We start from the raw sequence: 26,008 nt of genomic DNA, 5'->3' as shown, positions 1-26,008 counted from the left end.
AAAACCACAGATTTTCATTGCACGCCAACAGAAAGACAGAATAACACCACAGAATCCTATTAGACATAAAATGTAAAGGACCTCTAGTGCTGGGTATGAGTCTGAAGCTGAAAAAGTAAACTGCAAAATGCTAAGCAAAGTTCTAAATCTTCTCTAAATGCTTCATAGAAACTAAAGAATGAACAACAGAGCCAGACTGGAAGCAGTGCAGCTGTCTGTGTTCGCCGTTGTTATGAGCACGATAAACAGGGGCCAGTTGTCTACCCCAACCCTAAACCCTGCCCAAAGAGCCCTTCTGCTTAACGACCTCCGCGAACCTAGAAAATAGAATTTCAGGCCTGCGCTGGCCTTATTTTGTATTCTCCTGGTCTTTTGTCACTGCTGTCGATGAACAGTCTCTGACACGTAAGAGGAGGCCATTGACAATGCAGCGTGACGGCTTTGACAATCGGTCATTCTGTAACTATACAACGGATATATCATAATTTAATTTTTAAAGTGTTGATCAATATTTTGTGCTATTACCGTTAAAGGAGAGGAGGAAATTTCCTTTTTTATCAAAAACTCTCTTTTGGGTTAATTGAACGAGGTCAATTTGGTCAGCCCAGTTATCTCAGGTTGTTTTAAAACTGTCGTCACTTCAGCAATATTGATGAAGCCTACCTATAGCTTTAGCTAAACAGAAATACGGCATCACATAACTTAATGACATAATTAAGAATGAAGGGCTAAATACCATTTAGCTAAAGCAATGGTTCAATATATTGAGCCCTAAAATCCCAGTGGATAAAAGCAGGAATGAACTGCATGCTGCAAGTAATGACTCAGACTTCGAGTATAATGAAAATAAATGAGTTGAATTCTTTCCAGTGTATCACATGATAATTGAATGATAATTGACCTTTAAAGATCATTGGAATCAAGCACAAATAATAAACGTCGGAGGTTGAAAATCTTGACTTCAGAGGCAAAAAATATTTCCCAGATTAAAATGTGGAAACAGATACATGCTTCTTTCATAGAAATACGTACGCACACATATTTAAACACAGGCTGATCCTAGCTGTAGTCAGTGGGAAAGGACTCTGCTCCACCCACGCAACCCATGGTGCTGATTGTCATTCCAACAGAGATTGAAGAATCCAAGACTCAGACTCCGTCAGCCACAGGCCTCTGTCTGCTACCTGTGAATATCACAGCCCCTGATAGAGCAGGACCTAATGAGCTGTTTGCAGACTCCATCTGACTCCCGACAGTAGACTGTGAAGAGGAAAACATTGAGAGAATCAGAGGGGAAAAAATGGAAGAGCCAAGAGCCCCTCAAGCCAAAAAGAATAGAAGGATGAGGAAAATGGCCAAGACAGAATAAGAAAGATATTTTGGAGATTGAAGAAATAGCACCTTATATGTAAATGTTCATTTTCTCCACACCAATAAACATGACTCTCAAGTATCAAGAAAAAGAAATTCTGATGGGTAGCTCATTAACTGTCAACCTCTGATGCCCTGAGAAATTCGCAGAAATCTCACAATTGCTAGAGAAGTCACCACTTATTCCCAAGTCTCCGCAGGAATGCCTTAATCAGTAACTTTTAAGATAAATAAAAGATGATTTACAATTCAATAGTCATGTTTTTAGTCTTATTTTCATTTTAAGTATCACAATGTTAGAAAACTGATGGCTATTGAGTTTTTTAAGTGTTTAAATATAGTTTTTACTATTTAAATGGAAAAAACAAACTAGCTGTTCGGTAGTGCTACACATTATTTATCAACTCTCCCAACTGGGTCAGGGAGTCATGTCAAAGGTCCTGCCAGAGAGAAAAACAACAGGAACAGGGAGATGAGGGCCATAAATACTATGGCCCTAAATCGTAAAAGTTGCTGGCCCCTCTGAACCCTGTTGCTTTGCATAAAAGTGGCCAAAGTCACTTCTGGTTTCACTTTCTGTTAAAAGTCCTTTCCTTTCTGACTGAACCCGCACTGCTCCAGGGCAGAGTTTGGTCCTGACTGGTGTTCCTGGCGAGGAACTCACGTGGCCATATGTTCCCATGAAAGGACATGCTGTAAAGACAGGGGATTTACTGCAGTGACTTCTTCAAAGGCCCTTGGGGGAACCAAACTTGCTATGACTCTCTATGAAGAAAATACAGGAGGTTTCCTCCCGATACACAACTTTCATATAAACTCACTAGAAGAAGATTATGAGAAAAATAGAGACATAGGGAGACTCAACTATTATACCTATAGGTACTTTGAAAAATGTCCTGTTTCCATTTCTTCTGATTAACTAGACTTCTCTTTTTATTGCACTGCTTATTTTGGTATAAAATAGTGCAGTCATTTAATAGGTATCTGGCATCTGTTCTGTGGTTATGAACTTGGATAGACCCTATAATTACTTTTAAGAATGTGAAACCTAAAATGATAACTGGGTCACATATTCACACACACACACACACACACACACACACATTTGTGCCCTCCCTGTCCTCTGACTATCTGTTGGTTACATACAGTCATGGGGCCACCTTGCAAAGTCTACCTGGAGGAAGGCGTGTTAAGGCTAGGCTCTGGTGCTGGCCCTGGATCTGGCACAGAGTTAGGGTATATACTTGTAAGTGGTATCCATATGAGAGGAAACCACAGGCAGTATTAGAAGAGGTGTCCTGGAGATCAAAATCCCTGGGTAAATCATTGAATCCCTTTCCTTCCTAGCTATTTGCTCTGAAAAATAAAGCAAAGGATATCATCCCCTTCACTCATCGCTTTTGGCTTCCTGAATTTTTCCTTGCCATTTGGCTTAATAACCAACAACAGAACTGATTGGGAAAAGAAAAACTTAGCAACATTTGCTGCAACAGGAGTTCTGTTTTCCACCCCGGCTGCTATGGCTCAGTTGGTTGGAGGATTGAACCATAGACAAAAGGGTCCTGGGTTCGATTACTAGTTAGGGTGCATGCCTGGATTGTGGAGTCAGTCTCCTGCCAGGATGCTGCGTGCAAGAGGCAACTGACCAATGTTTCTATTTCACATCCATGTTTCTCTCCCTCTTGCAGTATGTCCTTGGGTGAGGATTTAAAAAAAAGAGCTCTGGTTTCCATCTCTGCATCTTCTCTGCATCTGTGCTAGCCAACAAACCCCCGCATTTATATCATCACCAAAGCCTGTGAAAGGCTGAGTGGTTGTCAGTGGGGTCACACCTATTTTTCTCAGCCTAACGGCATGTTTATTCAACCAAAGTCCATATTTGGGAGCAGTAAGCAAATAAAAAAATATTATAGAATAGCAGATAATTTTTAAAACTAAAGACTCTATGCAAGCATAAGGCTAAGTAAACGCCACTTTGATGTGTTAAAATGGATTGCAGCCAACCTCTGTCCTTCGCAATTTTTTCTTGTTCTCTCTCACATGGTCCCATTGGATCTCTGCAACAACCTTGAGGTACTTCAGTCTCAAATAGTTGTTATCCCTATTTCACAGCTCAGGAAACTGAATTTCAGAGAAGTGAAAGTGGTTTTCCTAAGATCACAATTCTAAGCAGTAAAGTCTATATTTAGAGCTAAGTTTTTTGACTCCAGAGCCCATTTTCCTTTTAATATGTCTTGCTGCCTTCAAATAAATATATAAACCATTTCTGTAAGACAGACTTTCAAAACAACAAACATTTTGCTGGTTTTTAAAATGTTGTTGGCAGCTGCACAGAACACCAAAGTCTGGCAAATTCGGCAAAAGAGCAGATGCAGGGCCAACACATTTCATAACTAAAATCCCCAGGGTGTTCACTCTTGAACTTGACCTCACTAGTTATAAAGCTTCTCAGTTGTTTTGTTCAATTTATGCCATGAAATTATTTTGGGAAATGTAAGTCCTTGAACATCAAGAAAATACCCATCACCTAGATTCTACAATTAACATTTTATTACACTTGCTTTACCACTATATCTACTTGTCTTTTCATCCCTGTTCCAACCTGCTAATCCACATTAGTTTTCTGAAGTTGCAGACATCAGTAAACTTAACCCCTAAACAGGTCAGTGTGCATATCATTAACTAGGGTCCAATATTCGCTTATGGCTCTCTTCTCAGGTAAAATTTTCATGCACAAATCTTCAGTGTCCCACTCAATAAGTTTTGCCAAATATATGCCCCCATGTAACTCAAAGCTCTCTCTATAGAGTATTACCCTCAGCCCAGAAAGTTCCCTCCCCTCAGGCCTCTTCCCGGTCAATTCCCTCCCACATTTATTACTATCGATTAGTTCTATCTATTCTACAACTTCATATAAATAGTGGCATACAGAATTTACACACTTTTGTGTTAAGGATTTTCTGGCCCCAGATCGTGTTTTTGAGATTCATCCGTGTTACTTTGTGTATCAGGAGTTCACTCTTTCTCATTGTTCAGTATGACTCTATTGTAGGAAGATACTAATTTCTTTAACCACTTTCCTCTTGACAGATACCTGGCCTATTTCCAGTTTTGGGTTATTCTAAATAAAACTACTGTGAATACTCCTATAGAGATCTTTTGGTGAAGGTTTTTATTTCTCTTGGGTAATTACCTAGAAATGGAATTGCCAGGCCATAGGGCAGGGGTATGTTTAGTTTTTGTAAGAAACTTCCAGAATTATTGTTAAAGGAATTGTACCAATTTAACCCTCGCCAACATGCATGAGAGTCTCTGTTGCTCCACATCGTTATCAATATTTGGATTTGCAAAATAAGAATATCCACAAGATTCTTACACTGCCATTCTCAAGGGGTGATTTAGGCAATATTCACACACGTACCCATTACTATGTCAGTTCAGATGCCAGATGATTAAGACATTAAGTCATAATTCTCATCCTTAAGGAGTTGATTGAAAATTTCAGAATTTGGCAGTTATTTTCGATGTTTTTGCATTCAACTTGAACTCCACATCACTGAACTATTGTTGAAGTTCATTTTTAGGATGTTTTCCTATAATTACTAAGGCTTTCAAAATAATCAAAATGATCAGTTTAGCTCTTAACTTAAGCTCATAAAAAAAATAATCACAACCTAGTCGCTAACTCATAAAATTTCTTTGAATGAATTGAGCAAGCATCACTCACCTCAGGAGTGAGTCTCACAGACCTGAACTTTAAGAAGGGCGAATCATTGTAGGCTAAGCCTGAGGAATATGTGGTAAAGTTCCATGCAAGTTAGGTTGCTGCCAGTTCCTGGAGGAAGTCCTTAGGCCTAATTTTATTTTAACGTAAATGTTACTGTTTTCCGGCTTTTCCTCCATTGTCCCTGCTCTGACCCGAGCTCATTTGTGAGGAAAATAACCTAAATGTGCTTAATGCTTCTCAAAAATGTTTTTCAGTTCACTGCTTATAGTATTAGACATATTATAACCCATTTGACAATTTGTCTTTTAATGAATCTTCAGTAACTAGTAATGCAGCTTAGTGCTCTAAAATGGGAGCGAGAAAATATACAAGTCTTGAGGCTAATGTAACCTGCTCAAGGCATCATGAAACACTGACAGGAAAGATGACTTTCCCTCTTCTTTTTAACTAGTTCCCCTCTTTCTCTAAACCTCAATTTTCCAAGATAGCAAAAGCTAATCTATGAATATGTGCATGAAGTTTCTTAACCAGGAAATTTATAATGCAACTTTAGCATCAATTAACTTTTGTTTGGCAGATTCTATTTCCAGTGGCACCTATTTAGTTCCTTCCCATAATAGTTAGGGTAAAATGGCTCCACAGTCCCTGGAGTCACCCTTGGTTACAGAGGCATTAGGGAGATAGCCCCCAAGGAAATGTTATGAATCAGGCATTGTAATCTCTGTTTTCATTTGCCTTTTTACAGAAGCACTTAATACATTGCTTTATCTCTCTATGTCTAGCTATAAAATAATAAACAAAACATACAGGCTCTGAAGATATGTTAATACGGTAGTCATTTCTTTAAATTATATAAAATGTCATCTATATATGAGGTTTGCATATTTTTGGAACTAAGCCTCTAGGCACATATCTTATACTTCTGAAAATAAGAATAGTCCATGCCTTGGAATGATACCCTACTGGCTAATTGTCCCACTGATCAAATGTATAATTCAGACAACAGATTTATTGTAGGGTTTAAAAAATATCTACATATAAGCCACCAGGGCCAATGTTATACATAGGCGACAATAGGCACCTAGGATTGGGATGATGAAGCAGTACAGAAAAGACCTCCCTGCCTTAAAGTATTTTCCCTCTAACCCGTCTTTGAGAGGGGACACTATCTTCATACCCAGGTTTAAAGATCAATTTATTAGCAGGTAAGATGCAGGATGACTGTTCATTATACAAACCATTAATGCCCATTATCCTTTCAGAGCCTAGCAGGGCTGAGAGGGGGTGGGACAGGGTCAGAGGCATTTTGAAAGGCTGAAATGATATGAAATAATGAGACGCAGTGCGTGTGTGGTGGAAGGATGTGGGGGAACAGCTTGAGACTGGAAGGCACCTATGGGAGGAAACTCTGAAAGAAAATCTGGGACCTTTCACCAAAGATACACTTGCTTCCAGTGTTGGCCTAGGGCTGCACTCATGAGACACAAACGAGAAATAAGGTGGTCTTTTATTTTTCAGATGAAGCCACATTTTGCATATAAGCCCTTTTGAAACACTTGGTTCTTTCTGACACAGGAGAGACATCGGGTGACTGCACGTCACTGGTACTAAAGCAAAGAATGCTGTGCATTCTTTGTGTTATGTAAGCCATATGGTTAGGCACACTCCGGCTCATCTACCAAATAAGTAGTGAAAATGAAAACTGTCCTTGTAAAGTGCTGCGTAAACACAAATTCTTCTAACTGTGATTCCAGAACTTAATCATTGAACCCTGCATTTTTCCCCATAATTACCTCAGACATTTTGCCACTGACCCACTTTACAAAGGAATCAGATATGAACACTGCATGATTTAATCAGATTTCATTGCATTTCAAATGAATGGGGGTAGAACTAAAGATAACACATTAGGACAATTGACAGAGTTCACTTTTAGGTTTCTTCCATTTCAAATCTGTCTCTAAACTTTGTCCCTTTTGTTTAGTTTGCTTTATTCAACACATGCTAATTTACTTGCATATAAAAGAGTTTTATTGACAACTCACTCCTCTCTTAATCAAAATATAAAAGTGATCACAACATGTTTTATCATATTTACACTTATATGTTTTACCATAGTTAATAAAGGCTCAAGGACTTTAAAATAAATTTTAAAATATAAGTTGGGTGTTTATTTAGCATTAGATTGTTAAGCATAATTATGAGTTCTTTTATTACTTTTCTCCTTTTCATAAAAATTTTATGTTTTCATTAAAGACATTTGGCCTCTCATAAATTAACCATAGTAAATAATAAGGGAATAACCTTTAGACTGAGACAAAAGCCCTTGATAAAAATAACACATCTTCGCTCTCTAATCATATTATGCAGGGGTCTTAATATTAAAGAACAGTCTCATCACTGGCAATTGAATAGCTCTTCATTCGTTTCTCTGAAAATAAGAGCTTTTAATCTCTTCTTGCAGTCTAGGATATTTTTATGGTTTAAACATATTTCGGAATTTGTTCCAACAGTTAAATTGAAAATATCTCATATTTTCAATTACTTAAAACATTTATGATTTTAAGCTCCCAGCAGAAATCTGCAGCTGAAAGGGGAAAAAAAATTAAGAGCTGTTAGTCAGAAAGACACTTATGTAAGAACTATGACACCGGTCATTGGTTTGAAAGCAGGAAGTGCTAAATTTTAGACGCAAGGCTTTAAGGAGGCTTTATTGAGCATTTTTGCCGCTGAGAGCGAAGGCAAATGGCTGATGAGTGAAATCCCGAGAACGTTCACAGCTTTTCTCTTTCATTCTGCTGCAGCCCGGAAGATGGTGAGATCCATCCAGAAATCTGTCGGCTTTATATCCAGCTGCAGTGCTGCTTAGAAATGTACACAACGGAGATGCTAAAATCCATATGTCTGCTGGGGTCTCTTCAGTTTCACCGGAAAGGTATCTACACTTAATATATCACCCTGAACCCTGAGGAATGTTAAACAAAAGCTTATCTTCTGCAAAGCACCTATGTGCACGATGTGTTTATCTACACACAACTAGAATGGATATAAATGTTTCATATAAATTAACAAAAGAAGTCAATATCAATTCTAAGTGCATAAGAACACTGATTTCCTTGAACAAAAATTGTGGTAGAAATAGTTCTCAATTTATTATTTTACCACTTTTGAATGTGACTTTGATTAGAATCAGCATAAGCATCAAAAATATATAATGATCTTACTAGACTAGTAAATTCTATCCAAGGTTGCTGCTACTTTCCTAAATGAATTAGATTGCAAGAAGACAGATTACATACTGCATTCCAATAATTTAAAAATAGGGAAAACTCAACAATAGGGAGGCATATTAATAATAGGAAAATCTCATTACCAGGCTTACACTATAAAGGACGTATATTGGCTGAAATGACTGAAACCTCCAGAAGTGGCACTGGCTTCCGAATGGTTGGATCAGACTGCTGACCCCCATTCTCAGTGACACTCTGCCCTCCATTGGCTTAACCCCTCAGCCAGCCTTTCCCCACATTAGCGAACTGATTGCAATAGTTCCAGTAACAACATCTGCACATCACAGGATCCGTAATAAGACAGAACTTCTCCCCACTAGCCAACACCCTTCTGATTGGACCAGGTCAGATCATGGGTCTACACTTGAACCAATCACTGTATCCAGAGAGAAGGAATTATACCGGCTCGTTTGGGCAATCAAGGCCCATTCCTGGGACTAGCAGAGGGTCAACCCCATCCGACCAGGGGCTATTACGTGATGTGAGAGGGTGGAATGGAGTGAGTACTGGGAGGAAGCCAAAAGTTCCAATACTGAAGGATTGAACCTATATTTTCTTCACTAATTCATCCAACAACAATTTATTGGGAATCTCCTGAAAGCAAACATTTTGTGCTTGAGCTCAGGAGAATAAAGGGTACGCTGAATGAAATACTTGCCTATGTTTTAACTTTAGAGACAGAAAATGTCAATAAACTAATACTCGGAGAAAATCTTGTAGAAAAGGTGGGACTTGCGCTGGGTTGTGAAGAGAGGGTTCAGGTAGGGAAGGAAAAAGGCATTTCAGGTGAAGAAACAAAGTAGAGATTTGAAATCGAATGAGCATGCAATTTGGGGGGAACGAAATGACACAATGACGTGCTTAACAAACATCAAATCTTGCGCACACGCATAAGCGCGCACGCGGCAGGACTGACCCCGGGATTACACTTGCTCCGAGGAAAGAACGCTTTCTCCATATATGAATATTATTTATTTTCCTCTGCATCCTAAAGGCGGACCTTGTAAGGGTGTCTATCTTTACTTCTGTTACTAAGACAAGTGAACATGTTTGGAGAAATTAGCTCTCGGCAGCCCTGAAGCCTGATCAGAAAATGGAGTATCAGACCCAGTGATGGCATGCAAACCGGTTGTCATGGCCCAGTGTCTTCAGCTGTTCTCCCCTCTGTCCCTGTCTCCGTCTGTCTGTCTGTCTTTCTCTGACACACACGCACGTGTCCACACATAAACACACTGACAGATTACAGAGTTTTCATCTTTTCTAAAGCTGGGTATGGTAGTTTCCCCCCGCCAGGCCTGCTCGGCTGTGCCTGCCGTGTTTCATGCCCACGTTGCCCCAGGAACCTCCCTTGCTGATGACATGCCCGCCACACCCGGTTATCTCCCTCTCACTCCCACTCTACCTTCTCAGTGTTGCCGCCTGAGAAGTTAGAAGTTGTTCTCCTTCTGCCATCCACTCCCACTTTTTGTCTTTTCACCACTGACTTAAAAAATATATTTTTATTTATTTATTTTTAGAGAGATGAGAAGAGAGGGGAAAAGAGAGGGAGAGAAACATTGATGTGTGAGAGAAACATCAATTGGCTGCCTCTCCCACACCCCTATCTGGAGACCTAGCCCACAACCCAGGCACGTGCCCTGAATTAAACTAGTGACGTCAGTTTGAGGGAGGACACCCAACCCACTGAGCCACACCAGCCAGGACACTATTGGCTTTTGAAAAGAAAACACTTGTCTACTAGCTCCGTTTAAAAGTAAAAGGGGTTCCCTCATACAGATTTCTTCCCTAATGTATTTGATCTCGAGCACACAAATAAACGTATCACTTCTTCTCTGATCAGCTCATTTGGTCTTCACTGCCTTCTGTCTTCATTATCAGGATCTGCCCTGCTTCTTTCCCTTCCTCTTCTTTTAAAAATAATAATCCCTGCTCCCTGTCCCTGCTCTAGTGCCCAACTTATATACAAGTGTAAAAAGAATACACCTGATACAGTAGCATCCTTTAGGCTAGGGTACGGGCCTATCTAGATGACCTCATTAAGTCCTTCAAGAAATCAATGCACCACCAATCACCCAGTACCCAAGTCATAAACCTTTCTTCTCTCATTCATTGATTTAAGAGATATTTATAAGCCAATTACAATGTATTACTAGTCATCCTTAAATTCTACTGCCTTAAATCTCAAATTTAATAATGTATAATTCATGTTGCTTGTTAGCTTTTCTAAACATCTCTTCAATCTTTTGTCCATGTGTTCTCTTAAGCCACCATCAATTCTAACCTATATTATTACAGGTTTATCCCCCTGACTTCTGTGTTCAGAGAGGAGGGGGAGGGAGGAGGAGAGAGGGGCAGAAAGAGAGAGAGGGAGAGAGAGAGAGGGAGAGATGGAAACCAAATAGTTCTTAGAGTCTTAGGGGAATAGTAACTAGTTCTAGCCTGTAACACTAGAAATTTCTTTCTGCTTAGAATTCTTTTCTGGTATGCTTCTTTTAATGCTATTATAAAAACTGGTGTTTTGATAACTTTTAGGTTAATTTCTGTTACAGGTTGGCCATTCCCCTCTCCTTTAGTATTTCTTTCCCATCAAGGAAAGAAAAAGAATTGTAATTGACTCATTAAGCTTGGCTCAATAAGAGTCTCTGGTCAATTCTTCTTTGAGATTAAATACTGAAACCAAATTGTTTCTCAGTTATTTTTATTTCTAATCACCTCCCTGGCTGTCACCAGAGGCCCCACAAGTATTGTGTATCACCCTTAGTTTTACTTTTGCACTGAGTTGTGATGAGCTTACTCTTCGGAGGACACACAAGGTCACTGCAGATGTAAAGAGTGTGGTTTCTTTCTGGGAAAAGTAAGCCTCATATTATTTTAAAGTTTCTGCAGTGAGCATGAATTTAGTAATGAAGATCGTCCTTCTCTCCCAATTAAGCAAATCACAATTATCCTTAGTCCGTAACAGTATCTTTAGTGGAGCTTCATGTCTTTTTACGTATACAATGCTTCTGAATTTTTGCTGTCTCATAAGTTTGATTGGTACAATCCATTACTTGGAAATCTTTTATATTTAACAACATCATGCTATTGCCAAAAAAATGAAGAAAAATGGTAATAAAATGATTTTCTTTTTTTATGGGCAACAAAATTAAATTAAATTACTGAAATGTGAGGAAAACTCCACATTTAATAAAGGCTATTATTGAGTTATCCCCATGCAGAGTGTGTTTCTGAAAAACTGTGTTTGTTTCAAGATGACAGAAGGGAATCATTTTAGATGTTTTGTAGTTTCATGTTCTAACACTTCAAGTTGCAGATTGGACCGTTACTTGACAAAGTCTATTTCCTACATTTATAGTGAAAAATAGTTGCTCTCACTTTTTCACAGTTAGGCTGGGAGGAAGTCTTTTCCCCTAACTTAGTCCATGTTTCACGTTGACCATTACTGCCTGCTTCCTGCCACCAGATGAAGTGAGCTTGCAGGTCCCACTCACTCCACTGGCAGAAAGCGGAGCCAGGTTTCTAAGGGAACTGAATGGTCCTGCTCTTGTGGTCATGGCTCTCCTCTCCCGCATTCTCTCCCCATTCAATCGGTTTTGGCGTCATTCCCATTCTGAAAGGAGCACACATGACAGAACACTCCAGTGCGGAACACTCCCCTTCCTTATGACCTTGCCTGCTCCTTCCCTCTTTGTTCTCATCCCCCCTCACTTGTCGGTGGCTGTCTCTCACTCTGCTCTGCCCTCGGCTGTAGCTCCCAGCAAAATTGTCTTCAGGTCCTTGGAGGGTGTATCATTTTCCCATCTTCCCCCCAAAATAAGAGGTTCTCTCCCTGACATGTGTCACCGGGATAAATGCAGACATAAAAATATGCAAGAGGAAATGTACTTACAAAAGGGAAAGCATAGAGAAGTGTTGAAAGTTGAAAAATCTTAAATCAAAATCCAGTGGGAGCCGAGGGCTCAAGAGGCTTGAGGAGAAATTAATGAACCGCTCTCCAGCAACGGACAGGATGGACTCAAGACAAGGAGCAGACTGTGAGCAGTAAAGACTCCAGTGCATTCAGCCCTGTATTAAGAAAAGGAAATGACCCACACCAATAGAAGAAACAAGAAACATAAAGGCAGAAATGGAATATACCCACAAGTAAAGACCTTATTATTTTCCAATATAATGAGGCAGCTGATACTAAAATAGAACAGTAGGTTAGAAGAAATGAAGCAGACTAAATCTTAAAATAGACTGTGATTCAAATTCTGAGTGGAAACATGTGTTCTTCATTCTGTGAACAAATGCTGAGCACTGGCATGTGTAAGGCACTATTGTAGGTGCGGTGGTCATGCTAAAGAGATGCATGTTCTTGTGGACCACATAGTCTAGTGCAAAGAAATGGGGTTTTCTAATGTTAAAAAAGCCCAAATATTAATAAATGCTATGTCAATAAAGAAAATAGAGTGGGTGATGTAATAGTGACTGGGTACTTCAGCAGAGATGGTAGAACTCTCTGAGGAGGTAGCATTTCATCTGAGATTTGAGTGACAAGAGGAAACAACCGCATAAACATTGGTCTCTAATGCAAAGGACCCAAGACCAGAACACACACTATTTGAGGAAAGAAAGCACAACCAACTTCTGAAATCTAAGCATGATCTAAAATCATCTATTATTCTTCTGTCTTCATGTCTTCATATGCCAAACAGTTAGTAGGACACCATAGTCATCACCTTTTGTCAAAGTAGATGTCCACTGAGCAGTAGAATCAAAGGAACGATGATAGCTTCCATGATTACGCACCTTCTACTTGCCAGGTGCTTTATACGTGTTATCTCATTTTATCCCTAAGTATCGTCTCCCCCATTTTACAGATGAAGAACCTGAGGCTGAGAGAGGTAACCACCCCAAGGTCACTCAGCACATCACTCCCATTGCAAAGTTTGTGGTTGTTCCTTTACACCAGTCCATTTCCCACTAAGCTACCTTAAGGAAGGGCAAGAGATCATATCAAATGGAGAAATGAATACTAATAGTAGCATGATGATTGAATTGTACCCACAGATTTAGCTTGATGATTACTGTGCACACTTCAAAATGCCATGTTTGATAGATAAAATCTACTGTATTTAATTCCTTACCAAAGTAACACAAAGTTCAGGGAGTAACTTTTAAGATGGGAGGGAAAGTTAACTCCATAGATCATTTAATGATTTATAAAATATTTTACTTTGGGTAAAGAAGTTTAATTTTAAGAAATGATTATACTTAGTAAAGTAAAATAAAATGCAAAAGGATCGTGGCTTAGCCTTAGATACCCACTATGGGAAAGCTGAAATCAATGAATTGTAGAGTAAATCCATCTTGTTCATTGTTCTGCCCTCCTTTGAAGGCCAGAAATGGAGCAGCAAAGCCTCACAGGGACCTGTTCCAATCTACCTGCCATTGTCTGCTCTTTCCCTGTGCTGTAAGGGGCCCTGGGCTTTCTCACTCACCTACCTGGAGCCGCCTCAATGACCGCTACTTTGGGAGCAATGAAGGGTCTGCAGTGCCGTAAGGATCCCAGAGTAGGACTAGGGCAGTGGAAGAGAGGGGATGGTTCTGTGTCTCTCCTGAACTGGCAAAGGTTTATTTCCCAGTGTGGGGGCGAGAATGGAGCTCTGTGTACGGTGTAATGACTGCTTTCCACCACGTATTTCATGGCGCCGAGAATAACTTCTTGCCATAGCATAGAAAAGCATTTGAAACTATTTCCTCATATATTTAAACAATTGAATTAATGTAACTTATTTCTATTTAAATTACATGGTTTTTAGAAATGAGAGAGTAAAAGTGGATTACTTAACAAATAGCCCACATTTCCCCAGTTTTTTTCATAGTGCATGGAATTAAAAAGCACCTACAGGTAGGAAAATGCATGAGAGTGAGAATAACTGTCTGGATAAGCTTTCGGGCATCTCATCTAAGCCATATTCATTTGGTTGTTCACAGTCAGTGTGAAAACTATACTGAAGGCCTTCCCTGGGCATAGTGTCATAGCAGATAATGTGTCAGGAGTACAAAGGACATAGGAAATTTGCCCCTGCCATCAAAGAAATGATAGTGCACAGACACATTATTAGCTCAGAGAAGATTAAATCATTTTGTTTTGATTCCTGGAAAAATTTACATAAGTGAATAAAATTGACTTTGCTGGACGCTAGAGGCACACTCAGGGCCTCCAAAAAAGACACTGTCTATGACAACGCTTCCCATTGTCACTGGTAGGCTGAAGATGGGCAGGAAAGCAATAAGGAACTGAAGTACAAAAGAGAAAGAAGAAAGAGAAAGGGACAAATGAGAGATCGGGAGAAGGAAAGAGGACTCTAGAGTGGAGTAGAAAAGAAGACCTCCACTCTAAATCAATGACCCCAGCCCAATCTTCCCGGGCCAGTTCCTAGGACCACTGAGGCTGAGGGTGGTCTGTGGTGCTCTGAAGTCTGCCCCAAAGTCAGATGTGTTTTTGTTCCCCTGAAACAACTGACCATTTCTCACGAATATAAGAATAACCAGCCTTCCAAACTGGTATGTGCTTCATGGGTGGTTTCCCTTAACATTTCCTCAAACATGCCTATTATATTATCTATAAACAGGCTAAAAATACATGGAAATCCCAAAGGAGCTTGGGCAGAAAGCTTTGCAAGGCCCAGAGAAAAGTGGCCAGCTTTTTGATGTCCTAGTTCTAAACAGTGTTGAAGGAGGCTCAGTGTGACTTCAAGGTGTTCTAAAGGCTCCCCTTCTCCCTTACCTACATTCCCTATCTGAGCAAAATATTTGTTCACTGAGGCCTGAAATTGATTTTTCAGGGGACAGAGTTTTTCATTTCATAATAAGAAGTGAAATAATTTTAAATGCATATTCACTTTCCTGGGTGAAGTAAAACATTAACTTGAAGATACCATTTGGAAGCAGGTTGACCCCTTTTCCTGAGAACCCACCCAATATTAGAGAACAGGAGCTCCATCCTAAGAATATCAGGCCAAAGAGGGGAAGCTGTGGAAGTACTCAAACTGGCCACTGTCCAGGTTTGCGGGGTGCTTCTCTGCCGACTCCTTAATGTAGCTCAGAAGAACATCTATGAACTATGTGTGATCCTTTATCCTCTCCCACCTCATCTCTCACCAGCACGGCCCCTCCCCTGCCCCTCACACCATACTCTGCCCAACCACACTCAAGGCGTGCTCACTCAATGTGTCCCCCAAGCACTCCGTGGCGCAGGTTGCAGCATGTGTTACACTGAGGGATACCTGCCTGGTTTCTTGTCTGTCATCCTCTCTAGATTTGATCACCTTGAGTGTATTCGCCATCGCATTCCCAGTATTTAGCACAGTGCCTGGAGCCGAGTAAATTTTTCAATAATAATTATTGAACAAGTGAGTGAGTTGCTTTCATTCTGTATCTGCTGTTAAAAGAGGAGTATAATTGGAGGAAAATTTGTCCAGAGATGTTGGACGAAACTCATGCATATAGTATTTTCCTTCCTACTGAGAATCTGTTGAAGTAACAGAAAAAGATATAATGAAAGGAATAAATCCATATTAGTTCTTATACTTGTCAGGGTACTGCAACTGCTGCATGAAACACCACCAACTATCGGTGGATTCGAGCATAAGAGTTCATTATTTGTCCACGTCCTAGTCCAATGCCAGAGCTGGAGTGGGGTGGGCAGTCTTGCTCTTTCTGTTCTCCACATCCATTCGGTAGTCAGGGGGGGAAAGAAAGCACAAGGGATCATATGGGAGGGTTTTTAGGAGCCGGTCTGGAAAAGACATACATCGCTTCTGCTTAGAATCCACTGGCCGTAACTCTGCCACATGACCCTTCCTATTTGTAAGAGGAACAGAAACTGAAGGTTGGCAAACACAGAACCAGCCGTCTCCCGTGCCCCTGAAAAAACAAGCTAAGTAAAGGATGACTTTAACAAAGTAGAACTGTTGAGGAATTTCTCAAAGCTAGAAAGTAATTGGGATTGGATTGGAAGATATAAATAAACAGAGGAAACCATAGCTGGGTAAGTAACTCACGAAGAAACAAATGAAATTCATGCTGGAGAAAATTACTGCCAGAATGAAATCAATTTCAGCTATACTTCAAACTTGGAATCCACAAATGCAAATCACAGGCAGTGGGAACTGCTGTCAGGGAAATTAAAGTCTGAAGTTGTTTTGGGGGGAGGGGGAAAGCTGGGCTGCACCAAGCTGAGCAAAAAAGAATGGCGTTACTTGCCCCAGGACACTCCTGGTCTGAGTGTGAGGAGGGGACAGCCTAGCGGAGCAGAGTGTGAAGTAACTCCGAGCCCCCATAAGGACAGCTGTAGAAGAAAAGGAAAGGAAGCACGTGACTCCAGTGTTTTTCCCGGGATAGGTTGCTCAGTATATCTCGCTGCAGTGGGAGTTTTAAAGAGGAAACTCAGCGGGCGTGGGGCCCCTAAAACAGGCTGTTGAGAAGCACCCAGAGAAAGGCAATACCATATGATTTCACTTATATATGGAATCTAAAGAACAAAATTAATAAACAAAATTGAAACAGACCTATAGACACAGAGAACAGGCTGATGGTTGCCAGAGGGGAGGGGTGTTGGGAGGCTGAGTGAAGGGATTAAAAAGTACAAATTGGTAGTTAAAAAATAGTCATGGGTTGTGATAACTACGTGTGGAGTCATGCGGGTACTAGGGATGTTGGGTGGCACTTTGTATGACTGTCCGACCACTGTGCTCTACCCTTGAACCTAATATAAAATAGCATTGAATGCAAACTGTAATGGAAAAGTAAACTTTAAAGTTCTTTTTGTAAAAAAAGCACTCAAAAGATAAGCTTTATACACATCTTGTCCAGCCACACATCCTTCTCCTTCCCCATAATAACCAGAACGAGGATATTTTATCAGAATGACAGGCAAACAGAGATCCTCAAGGACTAATCTGAATAGACATCCAACAATGACTTGGTTTGTAAGAAAAAACAGCACCCTGAAAGGGAAGTGCCAAATGCAATGAACAAGCAACTGATACTCGAAGAAGAAATTTTACAGTGGAAACAGATGAAGAATTTAAAATATGTATAATCATTATTCTCAGAGTCTGTCACACCATAAAACGGTAATTGTCTGCAACAAGAAGGAAGCAGCCAGATTTATTGGAAATAAAAATAGTGCCAACCAATAAAAACTCAATAGCTGGGTTAATTATTTTTGGAAGACAATTCTTCTCCTTTAGTCTCTTGTGTTTCTGCCATTTTGCAAAATGAGGCACTGACACCCCTTGTTTGACACCATCTGAAATGTTTCAAAAGGTAATGAAAATGTTTCCCTCTGGAGCAAAGGGCAGGCATGCTTATAAACCTCAGAATTGCTAAGCTCGGGGTTCCTCTTCTGTCACACAGCCCCCTGTGTGCGCAGATAAGATCTGGCCTATGTTTATGTCCCTGTGGTAATTAGGGTTCCAGAACCAACGAAAATGCTGATACCCTGGCTACTGTCATTGTGTGAGTAATGAAGTCTCTTTGTCTCTGACCCAGGAGTCTCATGTCTTCATCCAATATCCATCAAAACTGTAAATAAAGGAAAACCTCAGGCCCTTCACAGGTCTTAATTTTTATAATAGAAATACTCAGAGCCTAAAATAGTTAACTGAAAGCCCAAGTCAAGGTATTCTCCCAGAATTCAGCCCCAAAATAAATATGGACTACGGGGGATAGTTAAGAGACTAGTATGAGACTCCAGTATGAAACTAGAAAAAACACTCCAATATGAAGTAGGAATCTGAAAAAACAGAGAATACAGAGTAGATAACCAAGAAAAATAGAAAAAAAAATTCTCAAACCTAAAGAAAGGTTTAACTTGAAAAGGCTATAACATATCAGTGAATTTCTCCATAGACTGCTTAATTAAAATGAGAAAAGGGGCCCTGGCTGGTGTAGCTCAGTGGATTGAGCACAGGCCTGCTAAAGGGTTGCCAGTTCGATTCCCAGTGAGGGCACATGCCTGGGTTGTGGGCCAGGTCCCCAGATGGGGGCGTGTGAGAGGCAACCACACATTGATGTTTCTCTCCTCTTTCTCCTTCCCTCCCTTCTCTCTAAAAATAAATAAACAAAATACTTCAAGAGAGAGAGAGAAAAGGGTGCACCTACAGTGGTAAAAGCTGGCAGAAACCACCTTTCCCGAGCAATTCCCGATACTTAACTCCCATCATCAATAATGGGACAAACTGATGCATGTGCTTTCTGACACAGTGCACTAGGAACAAAATATCACTTCTGTAATGTTCTTGCCAAAAGATTTGCTCTTAACCTAGACATGTGGATACCAGACAAATCCAATTTGAAAGACATTCTATAAAGCAACTGGCCTGGACTCTTCCTTCAAAAATATTGATGATGTGAAAGACAAAAAAAGACAAGGTTGTTCTAAATAAAAGGGAAGTAAAGAAAGAGAACAATTAAATACCCTCCTTTATCTTTAGCTGGATCCCTTGATTGAAAAACTATAGCCCTGGCTGGCGTGGCTCAGTGGATTGAGCACCAGCCTGCGGACTGATAGGTTGCTGGTTCGATTCCAGTGAGGGCGCATGCCTGGATTGCAGGTGGTCCCTGGTTAGGGGTGAACTGAACAACGATTTTCTCCCTCTCCTTCTTCCTCCTTTCCCCTCTCTCTAAAAATAAATAAACAAAATCTTTTTTAAAAATAAAAAATACACAAAGGATATTATTGGAATGTGAAAATTTTAATATAGACTATTAAATATTCACATTGCATTGAATCATATTTAATCAAAGATTTTTGGTGCAATAATTATTTAAAGGTTATGTAAGAAAAAAATCATTTTTCCTTAGGAAATAATACAGAAGTAATAAGGATAAAGTGTCATTAATGTCTGCAACTTACTCTTAAAGGGTTTGTCAAAAAATTATAGATGTAATATAATATTTTATATTATATTATTGTACACATTACATACATGTTATACACATATACACATTATATTTTACATTAAAATTATATATGATCAATATAATATATCGATAAAAATATATATGATTGATATAATATGTATGAAACCTATATACAATATGTACACACACATGTATATGAGACAGAGAGACTGAATGATAAAAGAAAATATGGCTAAATATTAACAATTGGTGAAACTAGAACACCTGGGTGTCCATTGTATTATTCTTGCAAGTTTGCTGGAGGTTTGCTAATTTTCAAAATAAAAAATTGGAGAAAATTGATTGCAAATGTCAATCAAATGCCAAAAAATGATTACCATAAAAAGAACCTAACCCTAGACATATTTAGGAGTCATTTCATAACTCAAAAATTTAAAGACCATATTCTAAAAATTTTAGAGCGTTTGTGAGCTGACACAGGTACTAAACTTCAAGTCCAACATCCAAGGTTTTCATTCTTGTTCATCCACATTAGTAGATCTAGGTCTAAAAAAGGAAAAGGAGGATATTCCTTGCCATTCATTACAAGCTTATAGGCTTGTTTCAAGAATACATGAGTTGTTATTTTACTTTGAAAAGGCTAAATAAAGAGCTTGTATAAATGACTTATGTACATAGAATTGTTACAGGCAGTAACTGTAAACAAAGTGCTTATGGATTGTATTCTGTTGATACTTTTGTTGTAAAAGGTGTATACTTGAGGAAGGTAGAGACAGGACTCCAAGAAAGAACATTACACTGTGTCCTTCCCGTCCCCTTTGGAATAAAACCTTTGGGCTCTGGAGTCCTGACCACAGGACAGAGGCCATTGTGACCCCAAAGCCCGGCAAAGCCCACGGAGCAGAGAATTCCATCTCTGTGTATCTTCTTTGCTATCCAAACCCTATTCCATTCTCCAAGGCATTTTGACCCCACAGGAGTATAACAGGAGCAATGTGTGCTTTCAGATGGCCCGATCCTTCAGAGTTTTGAAAAGCAGAGGGTGCTTTTGGGGAGCCCCCCTTTTCCCCTGTCTCAGACCCCAGGAGCCCTTGCTCAGACTCACATCCCACCGAGGCCTACACTGCTCAGACTCACATCCCACCGAGGCCTACACTGCTCAGAGGTGGGTAGCAAGCGGACTGCATTTGCTGCACTCTCCCAGGAAGCACAATGCAAACGCTTTTAAGAGGTCAATGCCCTCCAACTGTGAAGTGGTAATACGCTAAATTATGTCCTTAATTAATTTCCACCCAACAGCATGCCATAAAATTGGAAAAGCAATTCCATTACCCAGGATCAATGTGCATAAAGTACACGCAGTATGATCAAAACTTCTCATCAGTGAATTTGTGTTTGTGCTTTGGCTGAATATTCAGAGGTTCATTTCTACTGTAGGCTGATGAATGGTGTGCAGTTAATTACCACTTAATTGCTTGTCTCTTTCTGCTTGTATTGCTACCACATGTTTTTCAAATTATGGAGGTAAGATTTTTGCTAGTTACCTTCAGATCAAGAACCTAAAGAGAAAGCTTTCTGTTAGATTTTACCACGAACAGCCATCCTCTGCACAAGTTTGTTTCATTTTCTGTTTATTAGTTTTGCTTTTTTAAAAACATGCAAAAACAATCCCACCAGGATTAGGGAAACTAACCTGGTCTAGCTGCTATCTCATGAATATTCAGTGATATGGGCTGTAAAGATTTTCTAACTAGTCTAGAGCTGTATCTACATAATACAAACAAAATTGGATGAAAGAGTAAAAAACAACCAATATACCTACCCCTTTTTTTCAGACTACACAATATTATACAACAGCTTTGTAATTATTTGTATAATTTTTAAAATTGTCTGTCTCCAGCACTTTACGTTCCATAAGACAGACTGTGTCTTTCGCCCTGGCCGGGTGGCTCAGTTTGTTGGAGCATCGTCCTGTACACCAAAGGCTTGCAGGTTTGATTCCCAGTCAGGGCACATACCTAGGTTGTGGCTTTGATCCCCGGGGCATGGACTGGAGGCAACTGATGGATGTTTCTCTCTCACATCAATGTTCCTCTCCCTTCCTCTCTCTCCCTCTCAAATCAATAAACAGATCCTGAGGTGAGGATTAAGAGAAAAAAAGACTATGTCTTTCTTTCACTTTTATACCTCTAGCATCAAGACCAACACCTGATATTTAGCTGACACTCAAAAAGATTTGCAAGTGAATGACTGAATGAGTGAGTGAATGAATGACAAAGGCAGGTTCAAAACCCAGTTCCCCAGCCACACAGGCCATCCCAATGGTCAGGATATCCACCTTTGAGTGCACAAATGTTCAAGGCAGAAATAGACATTAACAGAGGATACCTGGTCCCCAAACTGTAATTCCCACTTACTTTCATATAAACTATGGCTGAGCCAACTTGGAGATTTGATTCCACAGAGTTGATGTATTCACTTGAGATCAGTCACAGGAGCTCTTAGTGGATTGGCAGTGTGTTACTGTGAACGGCTTCCCAGTACATGGCACCTTAGTTGATGGCACTTTATGGTCTCAGCAGAGTAAGGCTGGCTCTGGAGGCTGAGCTCATTCCTCATAGAAGGAGACACTGCAGGAGGTTGGAGAGCCAAGAAAATGGAAGGCAGGTCCACAATCTCTGCTGCTTCCCACAGGCCAAAAGAGTCAGGGTCAGAATCAGTGAGACCAACAGGAGCTCCCATTCTTCTTGCTGGGTGTCACGTGTGCCTGGGCCTCTTACCTGCCCCTGAATCTGAGGACCAAAAAGCAGCCTGATTTCACAGGCTGAGTCCCTCCTCCCAAGCTAACCCGATCTAACTCACAAAGCACCAATACTCCATCAAAGAGAGGACCTTTGCTTTTGTCTTAATCTTCAAATTGTATCCACCACAAACTGTCTTTCCCAGAATGTTGTGAAAGCATACCACACACACACCCCTATTTTATATACTAATTATTTTAGTATTCAGAAATTTGTGTTAATAGAGTACGTGATTCAAAGCATAGCCAAGTTTTGTAATGACATCTTGGGTATACAACTGCACTGATCATTCCTTTTCTTCTCTTTACCAATACCCCACCCCCATCCCCATCTCCCTGCCCTTTAGGAAAGGAGCCTGGAGGGGGAACCAAGAGTTTGGATTGCAAAATTGAAGAGAGTGCTGAAACACCTGCTCTAGAAGACTCCTCGTCTTCCCCCGTAGATACTCAGCAACATTCCTGGCAGGTTTCCACAGACATTGAGAATACTGAAAGGTAAGTGGGAAGTCACCCTAAATAGACTGTCACTCCTCCTCCACTTAATACTCTTCGGGACTACAGAGTCAAGATGTTCTCTTTCAGAGTCAGAAACAGTGCTCTCACCTTCCCTGACTCAAGGGAAGGTAAGGGTCCAAACCCAGCAATGGAATGGTAGCAGAGACTCCAGTGGAGGCATCCTCCCCAGCCAGGGCTCATCCCACTCCACTACATTGCATTTCCAGGGAAGTGAAATGCTCTACACACCATCCCAGCTCACCCCGTGGGCTGGGTCCCCGAATCGCGCCAAGATGTCTCCCATAGACTCTCAGATTGTAGATGTATGGAATGGCCTGCTTAGCTGCCTGCCAGTCAGGGGCTGCGCATTCATTCTAGTTCACAAACAGCTTTTTGCAGGACTCCCTTTTCTTATTCTCCCAGAAGGTAGCTGACTGCCCCCTAGTGGTCAAAGCAAGTTAATGCATTTGCCTTAGCAAGCAGTTGCTCACTGCTGTAGAGGGAGTTTAAGGGATTCTACAGTGATTCTGTTTCACTTGAGGAAAGGGTTCAATAATAATATAATAATAAGTGCTGTGTCTCGTCTGGATGCTAAAAATGCCATTCTCTAAGGTAGAAAGACAAGGTCCTTGTTTATTGGTCTTCATACTGACATCTTATCCTTTGCTACTAATGTCCCCAACACCCGCACAAAGCAGATGAGTGAATGCTGGGCAATTCCACTGAGTGCTCTGTGAGTGGGGTTTGAGTCATTGACAAGATAATGAACATTTTATTTTATTTTTTTATTTTTAAAAATGTAACACACAAGGGCATTTATAGCCATTGCGGTTCTGCTTTGAGATTGTAATATAATTCTAAAGCTAATTACCGAATTTCTGTGTTTATAGAAAATTGAAGCATGTGGTAATTATGTGCTATTAATAAAACTTGGATTTTGTATAAGCTTGGAAATCCAACATTCAAACAATAAAGCTGTTTGGCACAGTTTGATAGAACTATAGACAAATGATGAGGGAGTGATTTATCTTAATTTATAAAATGGAAAATACTTTGCTCTATTCCCAGGAAGAAACATCTGCCAGAGTGCCGTGGTCAGGGCATAATCCATCAGCAAAGCCTTCTTCCCTTTTCAGAAGCCTTGCAGAGATGCTATATCCAAGCCCGGTGAGCTTGCAGAAAGCAAGCTATGGCTGGCAATAAGAGCGGGAGAATATAGCCCCTGGTACTGGCAGTATTTCAGTTCTGCCTGAAAGCCTGGATTGAGGTTGTTGGAGGTGGGGATGACTGAGAGAAGTAGGCACATAGACCTGTCTGGGAGGGTAGCTTCCTCAGTTCCTCTGTCTCTCTGCCCTGAGAGATCAGTGGCTCTCAAACTGGGCTTAACATTAAAATCACCAAAAGGATTTTTTAAAACATTGATGACTGAGCCTCACCCTAAACAGCCAAATCAGGCTTTCGTGGAGTGGGGCTCGGCATCAGGTGGTTCTCCTGTGCAGCAGCCAAGGCTGAGAACTGGTGCTCTCCAGGGAGACCAGGCCTCAATCTCACTATTGCATTGCTAGCCCTTTTCCGCCGTGTGCCTGCCCATCACCCACCCTTCCCATCTACTCTTGGGAATTTTACAGGAAAACAGAAGGTGCCTGGATGCAGGGCCCTGTCCTCTGTCTCCCTCTCCCCCACTTCTCTTTCTAGAAATACCCTTTGGGGCTAATCAGCACGCAGTATCACACAGACACATCCTTACACTTGTGGGAAAGATTTTTGCATTTTTTACAGGTGTATTTACACAGATACACAAGGCTGCTGTCCCCTCCCTGTCGCATGCTAGTCAATACTTGAGGAGGGGACCCCACACGTTTCTGCCTCCCTAAGACAAGTGGTCCTCAAACTATACTCAAGTAAACAGTTGTGTTTTATGAAACAGACTGAGTGATTTCAAATCTAAAATTATATGATGTCTCCATTTCCTCAAATGTCAGAAGAAAAATAGATTAATAGATAGAATATCCTCAGTTTTATGATTATCCACCCCCCCAAATTTTCTTAAACCCCGGGTGCCTGATATTGCTTGACTATTCCAGAGTTAACTAAAAGATATATCTGATTTTTGCTTTTTAAAAAAATGTTTGCTTTTTTTGAAACCTACCACCATATCTTGGGATTTCAAGAGTGCTGACTCCCCTGGATAACCGTTGTTGAACATGTGGGGACCCCTGTCCCAAAGATTTGAAAAATCCAACTTGCCTCCTGCCGCTAGGACGGTGGCTGTCTACTCCACAGCTCTGTGGTTTCACGATCATATGCACTCGGGGCTGAGGGTGGGTGTTGGATGCAGCGTCAGACATGCTTGCCAGCGTCTAGAGGAGGCCCAGCTGTGCCTTCTGCACTCCGCCCCCAGTCTCTCTCTTTCTCTGTTTCACCCACTGTGAAGAGCTCTTCTCTGACAGTTGTGGAATTTGTCATAGTCTCCCATCATTCCAAATCAGTTTAATAAGTGTGGGCCCTCGGGAATGCTTGACATCTGTGTTACACAGAATTCCAACTGTGGTAAAGAGAGACAACAGTGAGTGGACCTACACAACCACAACAGCAATCTGACCGTCACCCAGCCTCAGCTTTGCCCAGGGTAACCCCACCATTCTACTTGTGTGCGCTTCACCTCCCCTTGGAAATCTGAAGTACTGTTTCCAGGACCCGAGGCTCTTCTCTGATCTCAGCCAGGTCCAACTGGTGGTAGAGACGAGGGCACCTCTGGTGGAACGCCCTATGGAAATGTCTTCCAGAGTAGTTCTCTTTCCTCCCAGAGCCAACCCATCTCAGATTTCTTTTCACTATAAAACTAAAATAGATTCAATTTTTGCCTGTTGCAAACCAGAGCTAGTACAATTAAGCACGGACTCTTGTCCTTCAGTTGTCTCATGGAACAGACTGTATGAGATTGCATTTCAGAAATTCACAGCTGACGATTTTTTTTCTTTTGATCAATTTTACAGAGACATGCGAGAAATGAAAAACCTTTTAAGCAAACTCAGGGAAACTATGCCTTTACCATTGAAAAATCAAGGTGAGTCATGTCATTTCCGCTTGAGGCAAGTGATGTTTTTTTTAACATGAAAACCTTGGGACTTGTTTCTAGAGAAATTAAAGCAAGCTTTGTTTTTTTACACAAACAACAGAAAGCACTGAGTATACATTTGTCTTTCCTTAAAAAGTATAATAGTAAGAATGGACTCTCTCGGGTGGACACAATTTTTCCTGAGGACAGCCCAGATATACCCTGACCTCAAAACAGACACTTTCTCCTCTGGCCCTGTCAGTCACGGGCATTTATTCATTGCCTGAGCTGCGGAAAGCACTGTGTCAGGTATGGCAGACACAAGGGGTCTGAAGGCTTGCCCCTTGCCT

At 40.7% G+C, this 26,008-nt stretch overlaps 1 protein-coding gene across 2 annotated transcripts in view; it reads left to right on the top strand.

Annotated features, from left to right (window-relative positions):
- RGS7BP (regulator of G protein signaling 7 binding protein) overlaps positions 1-26,008 on the top strand; it is an 86,873-nt gene that overhangs the window by 46,662 nt on the left and 14,203 nt on the right. For both annotated transcript variants that reach the window (XM_045186363.3, XM_024578575.4), the window contains exons 3-5: positions 7,903-8,033; positions 22,453-22,600; positions 25,597-25,667. In XM_045186363.3, the coding sequence (XP_045042298.1) occupies positions 7,903-8,033; positions 22,453-22,600; positions 25,597-25,667 (350 nt within the window). The remainder of the gene's footprint in view (positions 1-7,902; positions 8,034-22,452; positions 22,601-25,596; positions 25,668-26,008) is intronic.

Source organism: Desmodus rotundus, chromosome 1, assembly GCF_022682495.2.
Source record: "Desmodus rotundus isolate HL8 chromosome 1, HLdesRot8A.1, whole genome shotgun sequence".
In the NCBI taxonomy this organism is placed as follows: Eukaryota; Metazoa; Chordata; class Mammalia; order Chiroptera; family Phyllostomidae; genus Desmodus; species Desmodus rotundus.
The sequence above is the reverse complement of the archived record's forward strand: the minus strand, read 5'-3'. Positions and strand labels throughout refer to the sequence as shown.